A 22,140-nucleotide genomic window follows, 5' to 3' on the forward strand; every position below is an offset into this window, starting at 1 on the left:
GACGACACATTTCGCGCCATTTTAGAAAGTATTATTAGATTAATTTAAATAATATTAGTAGATTAAATTATCATTTAATACATTGTTAGCCAAGTGTCTAGTATCATCCCTGTGGTCGTAGGTTCGATCTCCAGCTGTCCGGCAATAGCAATTAGATATCTAGTTCGCAGCGAGTTCGCGGATCACCTACTTGTCTATGAATTAAACATATCGTTATTTGTAGCGCCTCTGGATTATTATTATGTATTTAAATTAAGTATTAATTAAGGTTATAATGAGTAGTCTGTGAAACGGCATAAACTCAGAGATGAAAAATTTCTCAATACTTCAGTATGAGGTTAATTCCCACGAGGCAAATGTTTAATATTTACAAATACTTACGATAACATTCGATCTTTGTTATGATTAGATTTCACTTCCGAGTAATCTTTAACTAATAAATCCAAGCATTTACCTTAAATATATCAGACAAGATATAAATTCTTTTTATTTCTTCCCCTAGACTTCGTAGCTATACTCAGATTCGTTAATATTGGTGAACTTATTGCCACAATTAGTTAAATACTGTTTCAAGAAACCAATAAATGTTGTCTTGAGAGCTGTCAAATATGTCAATATAAATCTAAATCTCTTAAGTAAACGTTAATTCTTTATAGACAGATTGTTAAAGTTCATATTACTAATGGGAGTTAGGGGTAGACTCAGAGTCGAGACTATTCGCAATAATCACGATCAAATATATTAGCTTGATTTTGACATCTGAAGGTCATAGTCATACTTATCGTTACTGTTGAGGCTTAACGCTAATTAGGCTCAAAAACGTTGTTAAAACGGAGTCAACAACGCATCCAAATGGGTTTCCATGGGCTGCAATGACTGTTCTTTTTGGGCGTCCCGTATGTGGGTTTGTATAAAATCCCCCCCGCCCCACCTATGCTATAAAAATAGCATTTAGCACGAAGTATCGACTCGAGTCACGGGTTTAGAAACTCTTTTATAGCAGGTATCAAGCTATGAATCACGTTTAAACATTCCGACACACAATTAGTATAGGTAATTTGATTCAGTTAATTAGTATTTTATTGTTACTGACCTATTTTATTTCATTAACAAAGAATATTATTAAGGTACTTCAATACGAAAGTAGAAATAATATTAACATGTTACATTCTCAAGACTTAATTACCTAAATTTATATTCTAGTTATTAGGTATATAATGAAATTTAATGCATACAATAATAATGAAGCCTCATTTATTTCTTGAAACATTCATCCATCTTTACGAAAGATCCTACTTATGATACACTTAAGATTTGATACAGAAATAGTTTATATTTTTTATTGCTAATATAGACGCTGTTTCCTAGAACAGTCCTACGTGTGACCGAGTAATAGAGACAAATATAAATAATTAATTAGAAAGGAATTGATAAAAGCTTAAAATGCTTACCATTGTCGTCTTTAAAAAAAATTAGGGTAAAACCGGTAGTGAACATTCGTCCACGTTATATCTAAGAACGCCATTTTAAGGACCTATCCGGTCGCTACACTCCAAAAATGTACATTGTTTCTTTCCAGTTTTTGTCATCGTTTCTGTCGAAGTAGGGCAAATGGAAAAAAATATCTGGAGAAGTTGAGTATTTTATGTATCCATTTTGAAAGATCGATACACTGAAAACTTCGCTCGATAGAAAAAAATCCAAACATAGACAATTTTTTAAACTTTCATGACGAAAATGTATATAGAACATGATTTTTAAATTTACACAATATATTTTATCGCAAGCCAAGTAGTCCATTTAAGAAAAAAAATATATTTAAATTTATAACATTGTAGAAAAGCTACCATTTACATTTTAAACGATTGTGTAAACGACAGGTGCTCTCAAATCTCAACAAACATCTCTTATCAACGTCAATTAGCAGTTACATGCTAACGTGCCTGAATCCGGTAATCCTTACAAGCAGTGGTAGCAAAAAAATCTTTCTTCGCATAAAACAATTATAAGTATAATATTTTGGTAGATGGACGTACGAAAACTGAAAAATATTTTAAAGGAAATGACAATAAATTATATAAAGTCTATATTCATTTGTTTTTAAACACTGCCACAGGGACCACACGTTTTTTTTTTATTTTTTATTATTTTCATATAAAGCTGTTTATTGCGATTTAAACTATATATTAGTGTTAGTAGTGTTCGAATTCCGTCTGTGCACTAACTTTCTGTCCCTGTGCGCATTTGTACAAACAGAAACCAACTTGCCATAGACCCAAAAAGTTGACTGCATGTGTCCGGCACAGGAGACTGTTCATCTACTTGCCTTTTAGATATAAAATGTTATAGCGCCACAGATTTATTTTATTTATTTATAAACATGTATTCCTCGTAGTTGCAACCGCGATGCTAATTTATGTGGAATCCAATTTAATAACATTTCTTAAAGCGCATTATTGCCCAAGACATTTCGTAGTTCTAGAATGTCAGCGTAACAAATCCAGATTTAGCATGCATTGCAAAATGAATCTCGTTACTTTACCTAGATTTTTATGGAACGTGACAAATTTTTGTATCTAATTTTATCGGGTAAGATGCCGCAAATCGTATGCAATATAGCGCTTAGAATGTTGGCAAGTAACATTAAAAATAGAACACCGGAAGTCGTTTTTGCTGGAATCCGTTTGACGTTTGAAATCCACGAGTATTTCCTTTTTCTATAGACTGCCAGTCGCAAAAATAATACCGCGTAAGAATTCCATTTGGTCGCATTAGGGATTTAATGTAAGTATATAAATATAAATATCACGCCTTACGTGACTTCATCTGTCGATAAGTTTTACAAAAAACTCACGGTTTTCATTTCAAGATATGATTTTCAAACCCGAAGCAGCAGGGGCACTGTTATTAATTTGCTTACTGTACTTACGAGTAAAGTTTGTTGTCATAGTGCAGCTAAAAATACTCCCCCTTTGAGGAGCAAATACCATTCAAACAGAGCGGTATACTTTATTATTCCAATTACCTTAATTTGTTCTTAAGAAAACTTCTTTGACTTTTAGCAATTTTTTCTTCATTATTCGGGGTTTCATACTAATATTCTAAATGAGCTCTGCCCTGGAACCGCCTGGACACATTTCAGTGTCTTTCAAAGCAATCTTCTCCGAAGCCAGGGGAAGTCACTAGTATAAAAGTTAAATGTGTATTAAATATTGCATTACATGCAATCGAAATATAATTACATACCCCACTTGAGAGTACTCGAATTTGATGCTGTGCAATGATCATAATATTAATAGGTACTTCAATAACAATGAAGTTAAGATAAGGAAGTAGGTTATAACAATAGAATTTTTATGGTATTTTAAAAGTTCACTTTACTTATTAAAAAAAGGTTATTATCTTGCTTTATCGATGGTAATAATGCTGGTATGCTTCGAAGTTATATGGCGATCACCGAAGGGGCTCCAGGCTTCGATTCCCGCAATTGTTTCGCCATAAAATACCCTTCTTGGTAGGCACTAATGAGTGCTAATAGAGTTGAGAATAGTTTTAAAAAAATATCCCTGCTTAAGATAAACAAAAAAACATATTTTACTTTTTATGAATCTTGTTAAAATATCTATGTCAAAAGATATTAATTATCTTAGTTAAATAAGTAATTTAACGGCTGACTAACAATTGCAATGAATTTAAAATTAGTTAATCGTGCGAATAATGTGCGTCTTGCTTGATCTCGGTCAAGGTCTTACTTAAGTATTAATCAATGTTTTAACGTGTATTAAAAAGCATTACTAAGTAATAACGTGATTAAATAACGCCTCAGTGTTACATCTTCTGTAACATATTTACGTGGAAAGACACTGCCATCTAGTGAAATGACGAAAAAATAAAAAACCATGGAATACGTACGTATATTTCGACTTCTCGATCATCAGTCAGGATGGCCGAGCGGTCTAAGGCGCCAGACTCAAGGGAATCCTTGCCTGTATAACAGGTCCGAGCTGTTCTGGTCCTCTCTGAGGGCGTGGGTTCGAATCCCACTTCTGACAAACTTTTTGTATTTGTTGTAGTAATTTATGATATGTTGATCCTATTATTATTTTTAATCTCCTCGGTAAAAATACAACAGTGTATTTTTATAAAAATATACAAGTTTGTATATTTAATTACTTTTTTATAAAATCCTATTTAAAATTCGGTTAATACGTAAATAATATATTTAATATGCATCATATATCAGTTATAATTCATTGTCCTCAATACTATATAATAAATTAACACATAATTAAACAGTATTATATATTGCTAAAATTCAACAAAATAATCACAATCCTCGGTAGTATAGTGGTCAGTATCCCCGCCTGTCACGCGGGAGACCGGGGTTCGATTCCCCGCCGTGGAGTTCTCTTTTTATATTTTCTTACATACTTTAAATATATTTCTACTTCATAAATATTATTTATAGACACAATTTAATCTTCTAACATGATAGAAAATATTCTACAATTTATATAGAGATTTTTATAACTTAACATGATATTTTAGATTTAAATAAAGCTACAATTCAAGTATATTCTCTATAGTAGATGGTTTTAAATCACCCGGACTACTTAAACTACGTAATAATAGTAGATTATAAATAATAAATTACGTCATCAAAAGGCGATGATCAAAAACCCTTATAAAACTGTCACTTGTTTTAGCGACATCTAGTTGAAACATTCAAAACTAAGTAAACTGTTTGTTGACAGCGGCTGAGCGCGTAATGGTGCGCGCTGCAGTGTTCCTGCTGGCGGTAGCACTGTGCCGCGCCGGCACCCTTGATTCCGAATTGGGCGTCGGTAAATCCATCAACATATTTATGAGGTAATTATCTAATTTATTTTGATTTACATAATAACATATCGTTTAGTATTAAATAAAACATGTTTTCGGTTTGCGAAAGTATTATTACTTACACCAAAAATCTCCAAATAATAAAAAAAACACGATGACATTTCATCCGATTGCAGTAGACCATTTGAACAACGAATATTGCGATCTATTTTTGTAATATTGACATTATTATTCATTGCTTACTCAGTCTCAGTATGGCCTTACGACACCTGAGAATTCTGATATGGTCCTTTGTTTATCATTATGTTTGTCTATCTTATCACTGGATAACGACGGTATGCGATACAAATGCATAATTAATGGTAATGTATGAACCTGATCATCAATCAACATTCCTTCCTTTAAATGTGTTGAACGATACACGTTATAAGGAATATAACGTGTATCGTTAATTATTGATGTATTTTTATATGGAATTGACGTAAATGTGGTTTGATATATTATGTATTTAAAAACATTGTTGAATAATTCGATGTTGTATTGTATTTCATTCCTCGATACTGGTGTTTAGAAAAAATAATACTTCAATGCGTTGTCTATGGCCTGTACTCGTAGTAATATGCTACATAAATCTGTGCTGTCCACAGAACTGCGTTCCTTGGAACGGGTAACTACTAATCCAAATAAATGTCACTCACAGTACAATGTACATATACCGTCTGTCGTTACTGGCTCAGTATACTTTCCTCATAATTAACATATTACAAATATAGATAAAATTGTTTCCTACTAATTTGCAAATTATGCAATATAAATTATATAGATATATATTTTTTTGATATTTTCTTAAATATAAATCGCTAGGTTTGATTAAATGTACTATAATAATACCGGCAGCAATGTTTCATCATCGGACGTCAAGGCAGAATACAAAATACCATCCGTATCACCTCGACGTCCGTCGTTCCACAACTGAGCGTTTCTAAAAGCTGTTTTTGCCACTATGTACATCAAAGTTGCCCACTAAAGTATTTTTAAACCAATTCGACTTAAGGTCCTTTAAGAAAAGAGCAATTCTTAAAAGGCCGGCAACGCACTTGGGAGCGTTATCACTTAGCATCAGGTGAGCCGCCTGCCGTTTTCCTCCTGTAACATAAAAAACAACAAATCAACACGACAAATTCTTTGGCACTGAAGTTAATATGACAACAAATACTTGGCAATTGGTATTAGAAATATTTGGTAGGTGCAACACATACACACAATTATGGGTATGCTGTTATTAAATATCATTGACTGCATTGTTTAAATAATACTAGGAATATCACAATTTAAAGGAATGCGGTACCAAGTTCTTTGTACTACCTAGTTTTTAATTATTTAATTGATTTGTTTTGATCAAACGGTAAGTTAAAATAATAGTTTTTCAATAATATTATAAGGAAGTAAAGTTTGTGAGATATTAAACGATTTCACGAATATAAAACATTCGGTGGCAATCCTGAGTGACACGTTTGTTGGTAATTGTGTTCGCTATTTGTAAATTATTTCATATTTGTTTATAGTTATATCCAATTTATGAAAACTGGAAATTAAAAAATTATTAAAGTATACGAAATACAATAAGAAGAGCTCAGATCTGAGAGCTGTCATCTAAAACCTTTTAGTATGCAACAAAATAGTACATGGTTCCTGTTATATTTGTAAAAAAAAGTATTACAATTTTTTACACTCTTCTGTCATTGTGCTGTCACAATCGTAATTACAGAACAATAATTACATTGATTTTGGCCACCATAGTTATCATGCAGCGTCTTTTTTCAGATATGGCTACCTCAGTATTTGTATGCGAGTTGTTCCACGTAATGACACAGAGTCCTGGGTATTTCGGGAGCCAACGGTCAGTGTGTTCAAGGACGTGGAAAAGTTCACTGTGGCGCCGAAACCTCGACATGCGAAGACACTCTTCGACGGCGATTTTCACATGGAGTTCTGCGATAACCTGAAACAATTGCTGCAGGCGTATTTTAGAGATTTCAGCTTTGAGAGGCGAGTTTCTTCTGTTAATAAGAATAGACAATTTAAATTTTGCAGCTACGTATATAATAACGAGCAGAGTCACGCATTTCATTCTTAATGACGCCTTATAATCATAATTGTACACAAAAGGATATTTCTGATTATACAATTTATGTTATGTATGTATTTATTATGATACAGTCATGGACACTCACATTGCCAGAAAGCAAATGCGTTACTGGCCTTTTAAGAAATTTGTTTGTGCGCTATCATCAAGTTTTTTCTATGGCTCTTGTTATGGTGACTTCCCTACTTATGATTTTTTTCTATGAGCAGCCATTTTGAAATTGTAACTATGATTATAGATATAGTGAGCTCGTATATAATTGATATCTATAATGTTCCAGATTAGAGCGGCCATGGCGAGCGTTCACAGCTGGTTGGCCGACAGATATCATGGCGCGGAATTTGGGTATCAACTCCTCGTTTATCAACGGGGACCACTGCTATGTACTTGTTAGGGTGTCGAGGTAAATACATATAACTAAGATTAGCGTTCTAACTGATTTCAAGTTTTGGCAGCAGGAAGCAGAAGCCAATTTCGAAGGTTTTATCACACAAAGGGCCAACTTCCATTTTCAAGTCGAAATTATGACAGAGCTATATATTTTGTAGCCTTTTTTATGACACGGGGGCAAACTAGGAGGCGGGCCACTCAAATAAAGTGCTTATCGCCGCCCATGGACACGTGTAACGTCTGGAAAATTGTGGTCTTGCTGTGATGAAATGAGACGGATGAGTACTTACTAAAGTTAAAACGGTGCGTGTTGATGTATTTTTCTCATTGCGGTTGCCTGGAAGTAATCGCTTGTAATAAGTCAGTCCGTTGACATTATTGTAAATATTTATCTAGAATAAATATTTCAGGTTTCGTGAAACAGCAAAACTAAGCGATTTACCACCAAATGTACCGGTGGAGGATGTAGTATTCGATGCCATACAAGACACTACTATAGGCGACACGGTCTCTATAGCAGATTTTATCAGAAAATACGGATCACATTATATAGCATCTTATATAACTGGAAATTCATTATACCAGGTAATTTAACTGTTCATATATAACTGGATACTAATAGGGGTTTGAGATATATGTTATCCCAGATTTAACTATAGGTATATAAATATTATATGTCGTTAAAAGGCTTAGGAACGTTTGATAAACACTACGATATTGATTATTTGACTATGGCTTGAAAATAGTTTACCCATTAAGATATTTACAAAAATACTTAAAAGAGTTTTTTACAAATATAATACAATTTACAATAATAGTAGAAAATTTTGTTTAAGGTTATACAGTATTGTATGTTAACTAATTATTAGAGTTAACAACAGATAAGAAAATTTGTTCTTACAAAAACTTGAAAAACAGTACAAAAGACTTCGGGAGTTCAAAAACAGGAACTAAATTATTATAATTTTTTAAGTAAATTGATTTGATTGAAATTTTAACAATGGTTTTAATATGTTGTAATCGCGTAACAGTTGAACGATATTTATCATCAAAGATTTTTATGCATCATCTTGCAACGTTTAACCTTACGTGATATTTTCCATGGAGTGAAACGTGATTATGTTTTGGAAAGTTTTTGAAAACATACCGATAATTTTCTTTACCGATATTCCTGACTCACCATTTACAAATATGATTTGTGATTTGATTCGTTAATTGCGGTCGTAATATAAATAGTTACTTTTTCAATTTATTTTTTTGAATTTTTTAAGTGTTATTTGTTAATACCAATGTAAGGTCAATAGTTACACTTTCGGTTTCTTCACAATACGCAGCTTTTTATATTAAAAGATTTGCTAAAACGGATCACACCATATATATGAAGAATTACTACTAAAACTTAGTACCTACATTATCCAAGACAATTTACTAATAATTTATTAGTTGAGCTGTGTTTGGGCATATGTAATATCTATGTAAACATTTGAAATTCACTGTAGATAAAATGTAATAACCTTATATAAAACGTGTTTATTATTAACAGTCGACTTACAGCAATACTATTGAATATTTATCTATAATCACAATATCCAATAGTTGTCACCTAATCCTTAATAATTGTTTTAACAAAATGATTGTAAAAGAGTTTGTCGAAGTATTTAAAACTTTAATCGAATGGATGAACAATTTTTGATTTGTTTCTACCATGGTGTTATATAGTCTCTAGTCTTTCTTCGACTAAACAAACTCTTCAGCTTTGTATTATCAGATTTTCGTTACCTTAGCGACTGACTCGCAATTCTGTGTTTTCTAAATTAGAATGATTTTAGACAGGACATGAAAGATAAACCACGAAATATATACAGTTGGTAGGGTTTTTTAGTCGAATTTTATATTGTTAACCTCAAATCTATAATGTTTGATATTTTTGGCACACCTGCGCTGGTAAGATTACCTTTTCATCAATAAGTTAAAATAGGATGAAAATATAATTACGACGGAAGTGTTATTACCAGCCGTATGCAAAGTCATTAAAAGGAAGTATGCTTATACTAACGAACATGTCAACCCATAGACGCACGCGACGTCCTCGTTGGTCGGAATAAACTGAGTTCAAGGTCATAGCAAAATAAAAACGACACAAGTGGGGGGGGGGGATGCCAATGAGTTCCTTATTTTCTTCTCATATGCAGTTTAATTATTAATCTATTTAAAGATATTTGATGACTCTAGAGTACAGGAAGAGTATTATAAGTCGACATTTAGAGCTAAGTTTATAAGGAAATATTTAATACATAGGTACAGAATTCGAGATCTATTATGTATTTATCAGAAGCACTTCCCAGGTGTTTGTGTTCTCTCGTGGCGTGTACTCCCGGATCAAAGAGCGTGTTAAGTCGCGGGGCGTGTCAGACATACCCACAGCTGAAATGAACAATTTCTTCTCCCCGTTATTCGCGGAACACGTTGGAGCTGTGAAGGTTTGATCATTATGGATCTGTGCTTTTAGTAAAAAAAAATATTGTGACATTTGTAAGATTTACTATAGTTTTATCGAGTGTTGCCTTACCGTAAGGCTATGTTATTACAATGAACTAGAGAATTCAATGAGACTAAAGCACTAAGAATCTAAGAGCACAGATTCAACAGCCAAAAAGAAATTGTATCATGATCACTTCACTCTCTCATTGGTCATCATAAACTTCTTTTCTTTATCATTTCTTCATCGTTTCATATCGTCATCATTTCTCATCCTTCCCAAAATGAAGAAGTTTTTAGAAAACTACTAGTTTACATGGCCAATATTAGCTCTACTCATAATATAGATAGAATAAAGAAAAGAAGCTTATAACGCGTATAATCCAAGAGTTCACGCCCAAATGTCAAAAGAGTTTCAAAAGCGTGAATCTTGTCTATGCTCTCACTCCAGGTATTTGTGTTCTCTAGAACCGCATACTCTATGATCAAAGAGAGACTTAAAAGCAAGGGCGTGGCCGATATAACTGCTAAAGAGTTGGAAGGATATTTCTCGCCATGGCAGGCCAAGCATATTGGCCAGATCAAGGTATTTTGTGACGACAATTTCCGTCATTAGTCCACACTCACCACATTAACCATTAATCATCACATATACTTTAATTTAACATACACCAACTTCTTGTTACTTATAAAATTATTATATATATCGTTAGTTGGCAAGATGAGTTGAAGAAAGTAAACTTCATGTGGAAATCTCTACGGTATGATTATACGTTTCTACACTAATCGAGTGCGGACAGATAGATAAGGCACCTCTGAGATATGCTGATTTTCCAATAGTACTTCACCATCAAGTCTTATTATAATATAACACTATCAAGTATTATAGCAGGGATCCGAACTCACAACGGCAAATTAGCTTAGTATAAACACAAAGACATCTTGCCAACTTCCAAATATATTTGAAAATCTGCCTTGAGAAGTAGCTTATAGTACTTTTTGTTAATTGTACCATCTTTATATATAAAATTTGTATTAATATTTCAGGTGGCGAGTGGAAATAAAACAGTGGAAAGTTGGGCGATGAAACGCCTCAGGGTACATTATTATATATTTTCGTACCCAAGTCTTTTAAAGCTTCACGGAGAGCCGGCGCTTTTAAGAAATTTAGATACATTATTAGGAAATGAAGCCTTATTACAATTAGAATTAAAGACATTATCGCCCGCGTTTAAAGACGCGCAAAAAAGAAAGTGGTTTGAAGAAGTGATAGACAATTATTTAAAATTGTGGGAGAGTAATATGTGATAGATTTTAAAGGGCAGATTTAAAGATACACTCCAACCATTCTGAACCTCGCATTTTCCGGCTCCATGGACCAAAAATTTTCGATTCGTGAGAAGCATTAAATTCTTACATATTAAATAAACTATATGCTTTATTTTGCTCAAATGATTACTAGCTTGGAGTACCTTAAAATTTTTCCCTTTAAATAGTGCTGACAAGAGTATTTTAGTTTATATTTGATTAATGAGAGAATGCTATATTTTTCTGTGATTGATCAATATTTATTTTTATAACGATTAATTTTCCACCAGTGTAAGTACAAACAAGTATAGTTTTAATATTCGTCCATTGCAAAGGTTTCTATATTTTTGGAACTTTATACAACAAATTTATTGTATATGTATTTTTATAGAAAAAAAAATTGTATTTAAAATTATATATCACGTTGCCCTCTTGCGTTTTATAAGATTTGGTGATAAATATATTGTGATTCCTCCTTACAATATTTATGAAGGTATAATCCGAAAGCGGTCACGTTCCTGACTAGAATTTAACGTCATTGGCATACTAAAGTGCTAAGTTTAAGGCCAGAATATGGTCGAAGTGTTATCCGTTTTAATAAAAATTAAGAGTCAACATTTAGAGCAACAAATGAAGTCTCTAGAGTTTGTCTATATGTCGAAACTACGAACTAAATTAGTCGAAATTCTTTTCTTAGCTCATCGTCTCCTTCAGTCGAAGTATTTACGCTGTAAGGTAAAAAGACAGACTTTAGTTGGAACAGCAAATAGACCAATTATTTTTATAGGAATTGGTGACTATAAATTTGTTTGTGGTTGGTGAAAGTTTTATTTGATTATCCATTGCTGACGTGGCGGGCACCACATTTTTTGTTACAAAAAAATCGATAAATATGTATATTTAATTTTATAATTCAGATGTCTACTTATTTATTTTTTAATTTATTTTAACATGATCAAACACGATGCTGCATTTACAACCCTACAGTGTTCTTATTGTATTAAAATGTAAATATGTTAGCATGTAAGAATAAACATATTTTATGAATTTTTATTTTTGCATATCGTTTTGTCCCGCAACAAATAAATAAGCTCGATCTATCAACTTTTGAGGCAAGTATCTTTCATATGAATAAAAAACGTCAAGCAATTGCATCAAACCAAATACATATAAATCATAATAATAATATAGCATTTATATTCCGAAACTTTTTGCTCTGTGATCTATAATATATTTTACTACAGTTTATCTCAGAGTACGTTGTGCCTCTTGGCAAAGGAATATACTTGAAAACAAATTGACATTAATCTTGTGGTGGAAGGAAGTTTGTGATATTCGATCTAAAGAGAGAATCCTACACCAGTCTAACCAGTGAGAGATAAAAAATATATTATTAGAGGTCGGAATAACTTTGTTAGTGAGTTTCATGATGTGTTGTCATCGCAGTCATTGTAGCCGTAGATGTCGCTAAAACCTCATTTCACAATGTAACTCAAATAATGTACAATAATATGAATGTTTGGTAGTATTATTATCTCGCTTTGCAAGTAACCTAAGGCACAAGATTTAGAATTTAGGCTTTCAGATTAAAAGCTGAAATAGATAAGTATGTTAAAAGCGAGGTTGATTTTGACAAACGACGTCTGGAATCTGAATGTTACCCTAGGAGCAGGCATTGCATAATATTTAGAGCTCATCAGGTAACTGGTGCCAAATGGTAATATATTGGATGAGGTCTGCTGTAGTCATGTAGCACATTACAGGTGTACCTAGTCTCGTTCAGGGCAGAGCCCCCTTCAAGTGATGTATATGATCCCGCACTCCTATTGCAAGGTGGTACGGAGCTCAATAGCCCTCGACGCGACGGAGGTTGCAGCATGCGAGAAGAAAACCGAGTCGAATATGCTCGACTCGGTCGTGGTGTCGTGTCCGGTGATTGGGGCCACAGAGTACTCACGAATTCACCCTGGTGTCTGGTCGGTTGTAGCGGATAACTCGTAGCTCGCGGTTAATCCCCTCCGGGTGAGAGAGGTCTACTGAAAGGATAACCATAAATACGTTAAATATATTATGTTCTCTAATACGATTCAGAATGTGGCCCTTATACATCCGCAAGTGATTTATATAAAATGAGGGCATCGAATCATAGACAAGTGTATTATCATAAAGTAAACTAACGCTGATACCGTGTCATTCAACTTTTACAGTAACCGCATTCCGCAAATATTTCGGCAAATGTGGGAAAAACTTGGGTGACAGCCACCAGGAAGCATCGAAAATCAAATTTAATCTAATTGAAACAACGAACTTCGACCGACTGAGATGAAACGAGTGGTTATGTATCAATAGGTTATAGAAAATCACGTAATACACGTGATTCTTGTAATACTTTAAAAATTAAGATCTCCAACTTGATTCCCACTCTATTCTATCAGGTTTTTATGTATTATAAAAAGAGAACAACACTATTTAAGTTGCTTTGCACAATTCGCTTGTTGGGTAGATACTCTTAAAGATACACAGGTTATAATAACGATATACAAAATTCTAAAAATACTTGTTTCTCATACGCGTAAGATTTAGGTTATTGAATAATTTATACTAAACCAACACGCACAGAGAGTAGAGGCTACGTTAAAGCTAGTGTTTACATTCGTTGAAAATAGCATAACTGATACCTATCCTTTCTTATTTGTCGCACTTACACTTGGCTATTTTTACGCGCTTCCATACCTTTCTTCATACATTAAGTACAGATACCGGCAAACAATTCGAACAAATGTCCTTGCCTGCGCAGAAACGATGTTTATATATCACTTCGGTTGTGCGCGGCGGCGGGAGAGTGACTGTCGATTGCGTGATTGGTAAATCAGTTGACGTTCGTGACCCGCGCTGCGCAAACTTTCCCCCACTCCATTGTTTAATGCTTAAGAAGTTTGGCGGTATCTGTACTGCGAAACGTATTTTATGATTGTATGATTTCGTTATACAAATGAACATGAATCATTGGAAAAAATCACTGTCTTCTAGTTTTAACAATCATATTTTTGTTGTGCTCTAATAGGTACACATACATATATTATCCAGTGTTATAACCTTTTCTCACGTTGGGTTCTTATTTCTGAATAAGGTTCGAAGCAGGCTAGTAGGTAGATCAGCGTTTCTGACATTTCAGTTCTTACAATCTTTTCGTAAGATATTTACTGCACGAGGAAATGTTCCTCTCATAGAGAAACTATTGCACAGCCGCGTTGGAACTTCGCAAATCCCATGCGTAATCGCATTTCTAACATTATTCTTGCAATAGGGAAAGAAAATGTATCAACAACAAAAGTATATTAGACTGAAATCTAGATAAAATATTACGATTTATATACGAATCTATTTTATGATTTGTTTATATCTAATAAAAATACCCGATTTAGATAAGTCCGTGTAGATCAAAGGGTTATCACAATACCAAGCATAAACGTGGAACCTTGAAATTCGTAACTTTTTATTAAATAGAACAATTTATTAGGTCGATATACTATAATTCTTATTCGAGTCACAAATTTACCGTGTTAAGTGTTTCAACAAGTGCATATTGCGTGTGTGATAATTAATAAGTATTGTATTATTTTATAGAACTAATGATTGAGTATGTAGGTTTGTCTATAACGTAGTAATGTTTTATCATAATAATGCCACAAATTTTATTATTTTATCTATTGTATAAAATTACTTTACTCTGTGGTGTTTGTCTGTAGAATTTCGACGATTCTAATTTTCTCTGGTTTTACGGATGCTACTCTTAAACAAAAAAACAAACTATTTAGAATATTTAAATTATAGGTGACAGGCGGAGGAATAAAGCGAAGCGAGCAAAATATCGAAACATATCGTTGCCGGAAAAATTTAGTCTCTACTCTGATTTCGATTCGTGTTTTTACTTAATTTGCTTGAACCTTGGCATTTATCATGAATAAGTCATAATCAAATGGATATGTCCTTAACTACAGGAAACAACTACTTTATTTCTGCTTTATGCAACTGATCTGCACGCGAATTATCACTATATGGAATCCTCGGTGTCTTCGCCTGCATTACAAACATGTAAATATAAAATGCGTAAGTATATTTGAATGAAAATATATGTTTAAATGTGTAAAATTTTGTGTAACATTTCCAATACTAGATAGTCTATGTAGTCTGATTGAACAATAACTAGACGTGTATTTATATGCAACAAAGACAAGTTGTGGAGGAAAGAACCTGGACCTAGAGGTAGAATCCTCGACCAGTCTAACCACAGTGGCTAAGGTCAAGAAGTTCACATACCTATATCTTTAGCGATAGACATTATAGCGCGTTTCAGGGTATAACCAGATCGCAGTGATTGAACAAAATTACATACAACTAAAACCACAACCTGTGACTTTCAGTGGCATCTCTTCCAGACAATGCAGGAAACTAATAATAATAATAGCCTTTTAATTCATATCCTTTTACATTTAAACACGTTTCTATTTGAATCTTCTTTTAGGTATCTGTGTGCCCTTTTTGGCATCATCTCTGCCATGTACCTGCCAGTTGATCTTTGATCTATCCACCTAAGTTGTCTTCCTCTTTTTCGTTTGCTGTACCCTGGACACCAGTTTAGGACATTGTTGCTCCACTTTTCTGTTCCTCTTGCACTGTGCCTATCTTTCCTTTAGTTTATTTATTTACAAGAGACTTAACAATAGTTAAATTACCAAGTAAATCCGTACCACACTCCCAGTGCAATGATACGGGCCTAATCTCTTGGGTCAAGTTCACACACTGTTTACACATTAGCAAATTGTTAAAAAATCTCAGTCAACGCCGCCTCGCGGGATTGCTAGCTTGTTAGTTATTTATAGTTTGTTAATAATGTTATGGTTGTTAGTGCTTCTGTGTTGTGCTTTATGTGGCAGTGAGGAGGACTTAGGATATAGTCTTAGTATTGGTAACGCTATTGATGTGTTTGCGAAGTGAGTATAATTTGATTTTCATCTTAAGATTTAAAATCGCTGACAAACGGCTATATGTGGGACTCCATTGCGAGGCTCTTTAATTAAATCATGAAGATATTTAAGCCTTGGAGGCTATCAGAATAGTTACTAAAATTATTAAAGATAGAAACGAATAAATGTGCCTGTTATGTTCTACTGAACTTTAGAAAGGTTTAAATCTGTTCTTTGGGGTTTGACTAATCATGGGTTGCCCGGGGTAAGTGCACATATGTTGTACAACTTCAATAACTATGCGAAAATATAGCCTGATATTTCGTAAGTTTCCTTAAGAATCCAAGGAGTCCAAGTTGTGCATAGATGGTATTGTGTGACCGTGATCGTCAACTGAGCCTAAATAGATACAATTTATGCATCTTTGTATGCACTAATTTGCCTCCTATCCACGAGATTATACCGATTACAGTAAAACATTTCTGTTATCAATATATCTGGATATTATTTTATGTTAAAAAAAGCAATTTTTATTTAGGTACATAAATTTGACCTCAAAATACGTCAACCATAACTAACCCAAATATGCATCGGAATGTATATTGATAAAACAATTGTTTCAATTAAATCAGATCATAGTTAAGGTCATTTAAATGTTTATGAAAAAATTAACCTCGTAGTTAGGTCATTTCAATTTTTAGTTCAGACCAAACCCATTTTCTTATAAGTCTTAGTTTACGTAATACTGATAAAATAAAAAAAAAACATGTCGTCTCGTTTCGAATATAGAAAAATATTTCTGTCAAATATACTTACAATGCCACACGGGTTAATATTCACCATAAATATTTATTTATCGCTTTCTAGTTATGGCGACCTATCCCAAGTAACGCAAGTAGTTTCAGCAGACTACGAGGATGAGAATTATGAACCCATAGAACCCTTTAGGGAGAAGAATATACGGGTGTTTGAAAACGTCAGTAGTACCATCACACCTGGCGATACAATGGTAAACATGAACCTCCATCTCTGTGAAAAATTCGACGATCTTCTACAAGTCTACTTCAAACACTTCCAAATAGAAGGGTATGATTTATTTTTAACTAGTTTCTCTTATATAGAACTAGTACTGTCTCGAAAATACGGTTTAGCTAGCTTATTTGTAAGTTGAAGGTGTTAAATTTTTCATATGAAATACTTCAGTAGACAGCTGGATCCACAAAGTGGTATTGCGTAATAGTTAACAAAGTATATGTTAAATATTATATATATTCATGATATTACGATACGAACTACATATATTTAGCAATTGTCTGTCCGAATCTTTTTATTTAGACGTAGGTACCTAAATAGGTGATGTCTGATTTTGGATGTCGTGGGTGTCAATGGCCTGTAATGGCTTCTAGGCCCTTGATTTGGGAACTGGCAGTAAATGAAAAATTAGAAGCATTTTATATGTAATTCTTTATTGACCTTCATAAGTGTTACCTATATGAATAAATGAGTTTTTTTTTGTAGTAACTTTTTACGATCGTTGATCATAATTCATCTGTTGTTGGCTTGTCTTTTGTTAAAATAGCTTTTACACATTAAGAAAAACACTTTTTGAACGGATTAAAGCTATGTATTATTATTAAAATTTAAAATTATTGACATAATTCTAAATTTTAATTTTTTTCCCGACGTTTCGCGAGCTTTTCAGTGACCGTGACCACGCACGCCCTCTTATTAAACAAAAAAAAACTCTTATTCATTGCAATTCTTTCAATAAAATCACTGATTATTTTTCACAGCGTGTCTCAGACTCGTTAACGATTCCATCATATAGAACTCAAAGGCGATATGCACGTTATTATAATGAAATACATCCTTCATATTAATAATAATACATAATTTTCAGTACAGACGTTCCGTGGAAGGCATTTTTAGGCGATTGGATTCCAGGTGAAATCATGCGAGCGTTCGGCATGGAGTACGACCCACGGTCCGAAGACTGTTGCTACGTTCTCGTCACATTATCTAAAATCAAAGATTCCGTACGAATAAACACAGAACGGACAATTAAAGTGAAGGATTATGTATTTCGGGCGATTGAGCAGCTTAACGCGTCTGATGCAACGGATTTGAGACGCTTTATGAAGAGCTATGGCACGCATTATATCGACTCATATATAACTGGAAATTTTATTTATCAAGTGAGTCTTTCTTGTAATGTTTCGTAGATAACTTGGCTCTGGCCTTACGTTGATGACAAGTTCCAATGGCAATAGCGAGCGCAAAATAACTACATCAAAACTGAGTACAAAAACGTCGTCATCAATGCTGGACGTAACGCGGAAAACCTCCGCTGTAAACCGCGCTGTCCGCGGTGCAAAATTGCTGGAAATAAATGAATGCTCATACTTTTTATTAACCCTCAATCCTTATCCTGATTACTTTCTGTTATTATTTAGGCTATACGTATTTTACGTGCATCAATCCGAGGTATCAGAAGGAAGCTATTTTAACGTCAAATTCATAGTACAAACAATGTTTCGTCTTGGTTTTTGTTTTGAACTTGAACTTTGTTTTTTTTAGGTTTTTAAATATAAACGCAGTGGTTACAATACACTTAAGAATTTCATAAGATTACGAGAAAGAAGAAGATCCAATTCGGATCTGAGGTTCTACTTCTCATCAATTTTTCTCAGACAAGTTGGAGATATTAGGGTAAGTGATTCTCAAGTGTTATTAATTTTGTAGATGTATTAATAAATGTAATACATAAACCATGTAACTAAGTTTTAGTTTAGGTCATTCAGAAAAAGTGCGAGCATACAAAATACACATGTCAGAAATGAAACTTGTTTGTAAATTAATTATTACTATGGTAAAAGCCCCAATAGATGATTATGTATGTGTGTAGTATATGATCACTCCATGTATTTGTATATCTATACTTACACTGTTTGCACACTGTATACGTGCTCATTAGCATAAATATAATATAAATAAATAAAAAATCTGCGTTTACTGCACATAATATGCGACAGAATTGCCATCTAAAGTTCTAATATGTAACTACTAAACGAATACATCAACCAATAGCGTGTATTTTTCCTCGATCTCCCTTACTCTCTGTCTCAATCTTTCTCACTATAGCTCTCTCCCTCCTCTCGCTCCATGTCTATTTACGTCATGCTACGTTCGCCCTTTCTCACTCTCTCCCTTTTCTTCGACAAAAACGCTGCACATCTTCGTGACGTTAATTATTATAGTATTATTGCGTTTCATCAATAATAAATTTAACCTCATTCGCCTAAAGAAGTTTCACATCAAAAATTTCTGCATGTTTTAGGATAGGATTTGTGATCGCTTGAGGTACTTAAAATTTGTTGACCAGAATGGATCTTTGTAATCTAAAGTAAATAAATGATTATTATTATTAAGGTTAGAAAGGTCAATTTTTTTAGTTATTTTCATATAATCTGCCAATATCTACACAGACTAAGAAGTGTAATTGGAGACCTTATTATGTTTACTATTAATTAGGTAATACATAAATTACATTACATTAGTCAAGAGATAATCCATTTTAAAAAAATCGACTCGCGCGATGTTTTCATTCGCTGTAAGTTTTGTTAGCGTTTTAAGATAGCAAAACAAAAAAAATAAGTTTCTTTAGTTCGTTTTTATTTTACAGATAGCAAGTGGCAACAAGACAGTAGAAAAATGGGCCCGAAAGAACTTGAGGGACAGCCAATATTTATTCTCCAGACCGAGTCTTTTGAGGCTTCATTACAACCGTAATTTAGCATTTAAACTCAACGAAATGATGGATAATGGGGCATTACTTAGTCTCAACTTAAAAACACTCAAACCGCTATTTAAAGATACAATTATAGGTGATAGATTCGTGGAAATAGTCGAAAATGATTTAAAATTATGGGAAGTGAATGCGTAAGAAATATGAGGACTAGAGAAAATCACAAATGTCTTCCTTACCAGCAAGTATACACACGCGTGGTACAACAGACTTACTACGTAAATTTTAACAGGATGCTAAATTTATTATTACATGTATATTTTTACCTACGTGTGCGTGGGCGCTACGGATAATAAAATTGACAGTTCATATACAAATGCATCCAATTATTAGAACTTAAGCTGTTAAAAGGGTAATTTAAAAATATAAATTTTATAACTTGAAAGTACAAATAAGGACCTACTTATAATAAGATTTGCAGTTTATGACGATTACATATTTTGTAAGTTAAGTATGATGATCATAAAAACTACTTATTAATTTATGTTTGTATAAACAATAAATAAACCAAAAATCGAGATAACATCAATCTACAATTTGAGATAATTTAAGGGATGACTCTGTACTGCCGTCAATATTGTAAATATTGCGTCTTAATAAATCTAGTGATTTTAAAACTTATCATTTTTGTACTTAATATTTTATACTGACCTCCTACTTTAATGTCTTAGCATTGTATTCCTATAAGTCTTTTTTATTTTGTAGATGTGAGATTAGGTCAAGGTCTTGTATATATCGACTGATTTCATCGGCCCTATAAAACATGGGCTCAACTCATATTGGCTCATACTCGAAGCGAAGCGACGTGTCATGTTTTTCAAGTAGAACGCGCGGCCTTGCGCCTTTATGACAAGGTTGAAACCAGTTCAAGCTTTTGTACATTCACGAATAGAGCTCGCTCGGCGGTAAACAATTATACTCACTTTTTCTTCTGCTTGCGGCTTCGACTCTACGCTAATATGAGTTGAGGCTTAGGGTGAGATTAGACACTAGGATGTAATAATTAGCGCTAAGGGCCATACCTTACCGAGATGCCATGGCGACGTGGCAGAGTTATTGAGATGTATGCCGGCTAACTTACTTGGCCACCTATGGATGTATAAAATATGGGTAAATTCGTCTGTATAAAACCGGAGCCAAAGCGATGTTTTTCTTAAACTCTATGAAGGTTTGAGAAAATACACTGAAAAATGTCAGTCCCGCAAGCGGAGCAGCCAGTTGTTGCACGTGTTTGTATGCTCCGTCACTAACTCAGTCGCCAACCAGTTACCACATTTCCGACATAAACTCAATAATTCATCAAATGATGTTAGTAACATCCTCAGAACATTTTTCAGTGTATTTCTTCAAATCTTCATAGTTTAAGAAAAACATCGCTTTGGCTTCGGTTTGATACAGACGAATGTACCCATATTTTATCCATTATTCGTTTCATCTTTTTACGACGCTGGTAATAATATAATAACAGCGCAGTCATTTCCACATCAAATTCTGACTGTCGAGACGGAACTGAATGCATTGGAGAAGCAGGGACGCCAGACGTAACCATGATAACGTCACCATGGCATCTCGGTGAGGTATAGCCCTAAGGCTGGACTTTAGAACCAAAACACGTTGTTACCGTTCACGTGTTGAGCCCACATGTCTACACTTTAAAGGATGTAGAAAATTATTTCAAAATAAAACCACTTAACCACATCAAAGTCTTTTAATTCCACTAATACATTTAGGTACAAACATGTAAAAAACATAATTGTGCTATATACAGTATGCAGTACACAACTTCGCGCAATTAAAAATACGAAACGAAAGACATGAAACATCTAGATAGTAGCCATAAGCAAAATTATAACAACTGTGCTTTTTGATTTTGCGCTCATTTCAGAAACTGCTATTCCGTCTCGGTGGCGTTATCTACCACTTTCTTAGTGGACTCACTTTTGCCTCGAGATGATTTTCTGAGTGTGTTAAAGCATATAAAATTAGGCCGTGTAAAGACTAGCACGTTTTGATTTTCTGTTCTCTTAGGGTGTGATTCAGAAACCAGACTTAGGGCGAACTATTACTCCTGTATTCATTTTTGACGTAAGGAAATTAGACTTTGAGCTAATTGTCCTTTCTGAGTCCCTTAGGAACTAGAAACATTGGGCCCACACCCTAGAATGTAAATCAACGCTAAATCTAATTAAAAATACTCTTATTTATTT

At 33.6% G+C, this 22,140-nt stretch overlaps 2 protein-coding genes and 2 non-coding genes across 6 annotated transcripts in view; all 4 read left to right on the top strand.

Annotated features, from left to right (window-relative positions):
- The window catches only part of LOC123720121 (torso-like protein), a 42,946-nt gene extending 30,754 nt beyond the window's left edge, over nucleotides 1-12,192 (top strand). Inside the window, exons 4-10 of one of the 3 annotated variants that reach the window (XM_045676629.1) lie at nucleotides 4,755-4,869; nucleotides 6,664-6,888; nucleotides 7,266-7,388; nucleotides 7,786-7,960; nucleotides 9,721-9,855; nucleotides 10,305-10,439; nucleotides 10,901-12,191. In XM_045676629.1, coding sequence (XP_045532585.1) covers nucleotides 4,769-4,869; nucleotides 6,664-6,888; nucleotides 7,266-7,388; nucleotides 7,786-7,960; nucleotides 9,721-9,855; nucleotides 10,305-10,439; nucleotides 10,901-11,161 — 1,155 coding nt within the window. In that variant the 5' untranslated portion in view covers nucleotides 4,755-4,768 and the 3' untranslated portion in view covers nucleotides 11,162-12,191. Of the gene's footprint in view, nucleotides 1-4,754; nucleotides 4,870-6,663; nucleotides 6,889-7,265; nucleotides 7,389-7,785; nucleotides 7,961-9,720; nucleotides 9,856-10,304; nucleotides 10,440-10,900 lie in introns of all 3 variants that reach the window. The other 2 variants (XM_045676646.1, XM_045676637.1) reach the window with 2 other exon arrangements.
- On the top strand, nucleotides 3,938-4,052 carry Trnal-caa. The gene is made up of 2 exons: nucleotides 3,938-3,975; nucleotides 4,008-4,052. It is a non-coding gene; the product is annotated as a tRNA-Leu (tRNA).
- Trnad-guc lies at nucleotides 4,334-4,405 on the top strand. Its single transcript has one exon. It is a non-coding gene; the product is annotated as a tRNA-Asp (tRNA).
- A 3,502-nt stretch (nucleotides 12,193-15,694) lies between the features above and the next one.
- Nucleotides 15,695-21,625, top strand: LOC123713690 (torso-like protein). The gene is made up of 5 exons (XM_045667501.1): nucleotides 15,695-16,155; nucleotides 16,996-17,214; nucleotides 18,029-18,323; nucleotides 18,706-18,837; nucleotides 19,811-21,625. The coding sequence occupies exons 1-5, from the start codon at nucleotides 16,055-16,057 to the stop codon at nucleotides 20,069-20,071; spliced, it is 1,008 nt and encodes a 335-aa protein (XP_045523457.1). The 5' UTR covers nucleotides 15,695-16,054; the 3' UTR covers nucleotides 20,072-21,625.
- The last annotated feature ends 515 nt before the right edge of the window (nucleotides 21,626-22,140 follow it).

Source organism: Pieris brassicae, chromosome 1, assembly GCF_905147105.1.
Source record: "Pieris brassicae chromosome 1, ilPieBrab1.1, whole genome shotgun sequence".
Classification (NCBI taxonomy): domain Eukaryota; kingdom Metazoa; phylum Arthropoda; class Insecta; order Lepidoptera; family Pieridae; genus Pieris; species Pieris brassicae.

Coding starts and splice junctions, on each gene's coding strand:
- LOC123713690 (XM_045667501.1), top strand. CDS start 16,055: ATGTTATGGTTGTTAGTGCTTCTGTGTTGTGCTTTATGTGGCAGTGAG. Junction 16,156..16,995: donor GCTATTGATGTGTTTGCGAA/GTGAGTATAATT, acceptor ATCGCTTTCTAG/TTATGGCGACCTATCCCAAG. Junction 18,324..18,705: donor CTGGAAATTTTATTTATCAA/GTGAGTCTTTCT, acceptor TGTTTTTTTTAG/GTTTTTAAATATAAACGCAG.